Source organism: Hipposideros armiger, unplaced genomic scaffold (genome assembly GCF_001890085.2).
Source record: "Hipposideros armiger isolate ML-2016 unplaced genomic scaffold, ASM189008v1 scaffold_80, whole genome shotgun sequence".
Taxonomy (NCBI): domain Eukaryota; kingdom Metazoa; phylum Chordata; class Mammalia; order Chiroptera; family Hipposideridae; genus Hipposideros; species Hipposideros armiger.
In genome coordinates this window covers 1,522,777-1,528,252 of record NW_017731430.1, presented here as the reverse complement: position 1 = coordinate 1,528,252, position 5,476 = coordinate 1,522,777, and the positions used below count along the sequence as shown (strand labels likewise).

The window sequence follows — 5,476 nt, the reverse complement described above, 5'->3', positions numbered from 1 at the left end:
AGGTATCTACCATGGGTATTTTTGTAATCTGGTCAGTTAATAAAATAAACAGCCACTGTTTTCAAATTGAGATGTGTTGTCGTCTTGGTCACTTTCCTGTCAGCCTGCCCCGTAACTGTTATGGCAGATTTGAGTGTGGGCTAAAATTCAGCCAAGTCAACAGCTGTTGACTGCAAAAGTAGGGTTCAGTTGTATCTTAGAAAAACATTCCTTGCGTTTATTAAAGACTTTCCTGTACAAAAGAGAAATCATTTTTCACTTTTGAATTGTGCCTTTGAGGTAGCCCAAATGGGTGTCTTCCAAGAAAGCCTGTTTCACAGGCAGCCTTTGTGCATGCCTTATGGGTCAGGTAGTTAAAAGCAGTTTACAAATAAAAATTCTGTTGCTGAAATTCTATTTTCTCAGGTTTTGGCTTGCCTATGAAATATCACATAAAGGTGTTGTCTGTTTGCATTCCATTTTTATGTTCTTTTTGTTGTATCATGTCCTTATTAGGTAAGTTTTAATAATTCCTTTATATATGGTGTATCTTATGAAGGAAGGAATAAAATTTCTACCCGTTGATGCAAGTTATTTTGGAGCACCCCAGCACTCCTAATGAAATTAGTGAGCAAAAACCTTAAATAGAAAGTTTGGCTGTTTTATAAGGAACCGTCCTGTATGTCTTAGGTATCATCTCGCCTAGACTAGTGCACTGAAAGTTTTAAGTGTAGGGTGTAACATGAAGTACATTTAATGAAAGTAAAAATATTTGTAGTCCTCACTGATGGTGCCATGGGTATGACGTGTATGAAACAGATGCCCTGTTTAATTCTTTCGATGCTACTGAACCAGAATCCATACTTTTTAGTATTTGGAAGTCGCTAGACAAATATATTTAAGAATTTCTTTTCAGTTTTTGGTCTCGGAAGCTATTTCTCTGGATTAGTGAGTTTAGGGTCAGTGAATTCTGGAGAGAAATTTGTGTCCTTTAGTTTATAAAATCAGGGTACCACTGTTTTGCAAGAAATTTAGTGTGTTAGTAAACAATTGGATCAGTGTACAAAAAATTGTACATTTATCTCTAGGTAGAGCCTGAGTATAAATTTTGAAATTAGCTATCTTGTTTAACTGCTTCAGGAGGTAGTGTCCAGCCCCCACCTTCGCTCATCCAGTATTCTGAAAAGTAGAAGTGGCTCCAAAGAAAGAAAAGCAAGCCATTGCAACAAAGTTCAAGTGGCACATTGCTAACTACCTAGGCATGGGTGGGTGGGGGAAACTAAATGTAGGAATGGAGATAGTGATAAATAGAAGTGGTACTCTATATATGTGAGGTGGCGGCATTTAACAAAGCTTTTTAAAAAAAAATTTTTGAAAACAGTTTTAGGTTCATAGCAAAATAGAGGGGAAACTACAGTAGCCCCTCGTTATCCACGGGGGGTATGTTCTAAGACCTTTGGTGGGTGCCTGAAGCTGTGGATAGTACCAAACACTACAGACTGTTTTTTCCTGTATATACATATTTAAGTTAGGCACAGAGATTATCAGTAATTATAGCAATATAGTGTGATAAGTTATGTGAATGTAGCATTGAAAATAAGGGTTACTTGAACACAAGCACTGGTACTTGACAATAATTGAAGACGATAATTGACTATGGAGCGGGGAGTATATGCAGCATGGAGGCCCTGGACCAAAGGGATTGTCATTTCCCAGGCAGGGCGTGGGAGTCCTCACGTTACTCAGAATGCTGTGCAATTGAAAACTTAGGAATGTTTTTCTGGAATTTTCATAAAATATTTTTGGATTGTGGTTGATGCGGGTAACTGAAATTGAGGAAAACAAAACTGTGGATAAGGGGGTTGCACCACACAAGACTTCCCATATACCCGTACCCCCAAACACCCATTACCGATAGTGATAGGTTAGGATCCACGAACACTGACATTTCACCCAAACTAGCACAGCTTTTGAGGCTGGTGAGGGGTAGGAAATTCTGCCGGTATTTCTAGCATAAAGAAATGATAGTATATTGGCTGTATCTATCCTGTGCACAGATCTTCCTGTTTTCAGTCCTGGAAATTCAACTGTGTCCCTATACACTAAGTGGGGCTAGAGAACCAGAGGATGGTGACATGTCAGAGTTTGGGAGTGGGAAGGTGCTGCAGACATTCGGATTGCTGTAGAGAAATCCAAGGCACTTGCTTCAGAATTAAGTAACCTAGGGAGTTTGCAGAGTGGGACTAAATAGAAAACATGCTTTCAGGTGACAAGTTCCGCTGTCCGTTTCCTGGTGACTAAAGTGGGATAGCCTGCCTTCACCCAGGATTGTAAACACTAAATGGGCATGAAAATGATTTTGTGAACTGAAAACCTATTTCAATGCAGGTTAATACCGAATTTTACTCAGAAAGCTCACCTCTTAAAAGTTCCGTCTATAAGGGACAATCTACCAGAATACCAACCAACCTTTCTGCAAGTCGGGGCCACTCACTTGTACAGTCACCTCACATGGACATTTCCATTCGTACCCTTCCAGCTTCCTCAGTCTTCCCTTAGCTGTCTGTCTTCGTAAAGCGACTTGTTGCACTTAACGGCTTTCAGTGATGTTATTTCGTCAACGTTTGAAGATTTCTGTTAAGCTGGATCAAGAGTGCCGGCTCGGGAGCCAAATGGCTTGGGTTCATGTCCAGCTTCCATCTGGTAGCTTAAATGACTTACGTTTTCCTTATCAGGGAACTGGGGAAAACACTCATTCCTGATTTCATAGGATTTTAATGAGGATTTAATGTGTCATGTAGAATGCGTAGAGCAGTGCCTGGCTCAGTGCTAAGGAAGCACTTGACTAGTAGTGTAACTTAGCGGGAGCATGACAAATGGAAAACCTGTTTTCATGTGTTAATGGGAAGACGGAACAAAGACTGAGAAATGCTGCAGGGCTGGCTAAGCCGATGCGCTCTTGTGGAAGCTGGGCAGCATTCGGACCCTGCTGTCTTCCTTTAGATGTGGTACCAAACCAGCCCAAACATTGCGCTCACACGTGTTTCCCTTCTCTTGGATAGTAGGCTTTCCAAGGCCGCCCTTTTATCACCCCAAAACCCTGACATGTAACACACAGCCGTACCTTGTTCTATTGAGCTTCGCTTGACTGTGCTTCACAGATGTTACTTTTTTTTACAAATCGAAGGCAAGACCCTTCACCAGCAAAAAGGCTAGGACTTGCTTTATGGTGACACTCACTTGATTGCAGTGGTCTGGAACCGATCCTGGAATATCAAGGTATGCCTATGGCAGGTGCTAGGTATGTTGCCCATTGCTGTAATAAGTCCCAACAAACTTAAGTGACTTAAAACACATTTATTGTAACAGTTTTGGAGGTCAGAAGCCCAAAATCGGCTTCCCTGGGGTAAATCAAGGTGTCAGCAGGCCTGCCAGCCTTCCGAAGGTTCTGGGGGAGAATCTGTTTCCTTGCTTTTTCCAGTTTCTAGAAGCGGCTTACATTCTTGTCTTGTCCCTTCATCTTCAAAAGGCAATCTCTGCTTGCATCTTCCTGTCATCTCCGCAGTGACGCTGCCGCCTCCCTCTTCCAGGGACCCTTGTGATGACACTGGGCCAGGATAACCTCCCCATCGCCAATGCCTTGCGTACATCTGCAAAGTCCTTTACGTAAGGCAGCATATTCACAGGTCCAGGAGTTAGGACGGAAATATCTGGGAGAGTCATTCTTTGATCTTTTAACTTGTGGCTCCCAGCTGTATTTTTTTCTTGTTCCTCAAAAATGACAAGCATCTTATTCATGTAGGTTCTTGGTGCTTGTGATCTTGTGTCTGGGACTCTCAGCCCTCAGGTCTGACATGGCTTTTTCATTCTGGAAAAGGAGGTCTTCTCAGACACATCTCATCACATAACCTTTTTTCTTTCACAGCATCTGTTACTATCTGAAATGCTTTTTCCGTTTACTTGTCTGTTGCTTTGGGTTGTCGGAAAAGTCATGACGTATTTTTTTCTGTTTTTCGTTGCAAAAAGGCGTTTATGACTGACTTTTCCGACAACCCAATAGTATATGTGCTCAAACCCCTGTAAGGTTTGAGTCTTTTTGCCTTTCATATTCTAGCACTTAGAACAGTGCCTGGTGCATTGCATGCCCTTTGCTTCTTTGAATCCAGCCTCTTAAAGGGCACTAGCCATTTAAAATTTTATATCTCCAGTTGCTGGCACATTGTAGTCCTTGAGCGTTTGGATGGTAAATGATGATAGGAATGGGGGCTGGAATACGGGTTTATGGATGGAGATATATATATAGTAAAATTCCCCCCCCCCCTTGACTCTGGAGGAGTCAGAAAAACTTCTGTTACGTAGGGATAATAGTACTTGAAAATAGACTAGTGTGTTAGGGAAATATGGGAGATGGTTCCTGCTGTGAGGGTTGGAGAGTTTCACAAAGGAGGTAGAATTTGGACACCTTGTATCCAAACGGCAGAAGCCCAGGGTAGAGTTGGGAAAACTGTCAGTAGGGGGTGTGATGGCCTAGAGGATGTGATAGCAAGACTCAGAAGCGGACCTTAGCAAACGATGGTGCATTGAGTGTTGTGCACACTGAATCCACATACTCCTAGGTCAGTGGTTCTCCACGTTGCGTGCAGCCCCAGACTTTTCCCTTTTCAGTTCTCCGTGTGATTTTAATGTTCAGCCCCTTCATTTAGGTAAGTGTACCACTATCCCTAATTTTTAGATGAGATGACTTTCCTTCCCCAGGATTTGCACAACTCAGTCCGTGGTTGGGCTAGTTCGGTCATCACCAAAGGAGCTAGGTAGGAAAGGTTAGTATCAAGATTAATGAAAACAGAAAAGTGGTGAACTTGAGAGCAGCTTCAGGAATTTTGTGGGATCTGAAACCACATTACCAGGGCTAAACTTGCAGCCCTACTGTGGGGGTCAAGGAATGAAGGAAGAGGGTTTTGAATATAATTGCGCAAGAGTACGGGTGCTAAGGTACTACTGTGCAAGTCAGCGTGCTAGGCGTCCCAGCTAGGGAGGGGACACACCTAACCTTTCACCGGAGACCCTAGACAGGCGGCCTACGACATGGAACCCCTTTGGACACGAGGAGGGAATCGGGGATGACTCACCTGAGACTGGGCTAGTCAGGTATTGCTGGGCTATTTGAAAGGTCCGGACTCCGGTACTCTGGAGACGCTGGTTAGTTTGAACCTTAAAAATGCAACCCAGAGAACTGCACATCGCCAGCCTTGTCCAACTACCCGCTCCTCACCCTGTAACCTTGCCTGTCTCGCTCGCTGACCCTGTGTCACCACGGACTCCTCCTGCTCGCTGGCCTTGCCGTGACCCCGAAGGCGGCGGCACCGGGAGCTGTTGCTGAGTTACTCCTGCAGTGCCGGGTATCCTAGCCGCTCAAGCACCAGCCTGGCTCGGTCCCCTAACCGTCGACCCTTTCCTGGAGCTACGGCTGCCCGGACCGCGCGGAAGGCAGCCGGAA

The 5,476-nt window shown here is 44.0% G+C and overlaps 1 protein-coding gene across 1 annotated transcript in view; it reads left to right on the top strand.

Annotated features, from left to right (window-relative positions):
• Positions 1–4,153, top strand: part of RPL7 (ribosomal protein L7) — a 7,416-nt gene extending 3,263 nt beyond the window's left edge. The window contains exon 3 of the mRNA XM_019643590.1: positions 4,094–4,153. Coding sequence (XP_019499135.1) covers positions 4,094–4,153 — 60 coding nt within the window. The remainder of the gene's footprint in view (positions 1–4,093) is intronic.
• The last annotated feature ends 1,323 nt before the right edge of the window (positions 4,154–5,476 follow it).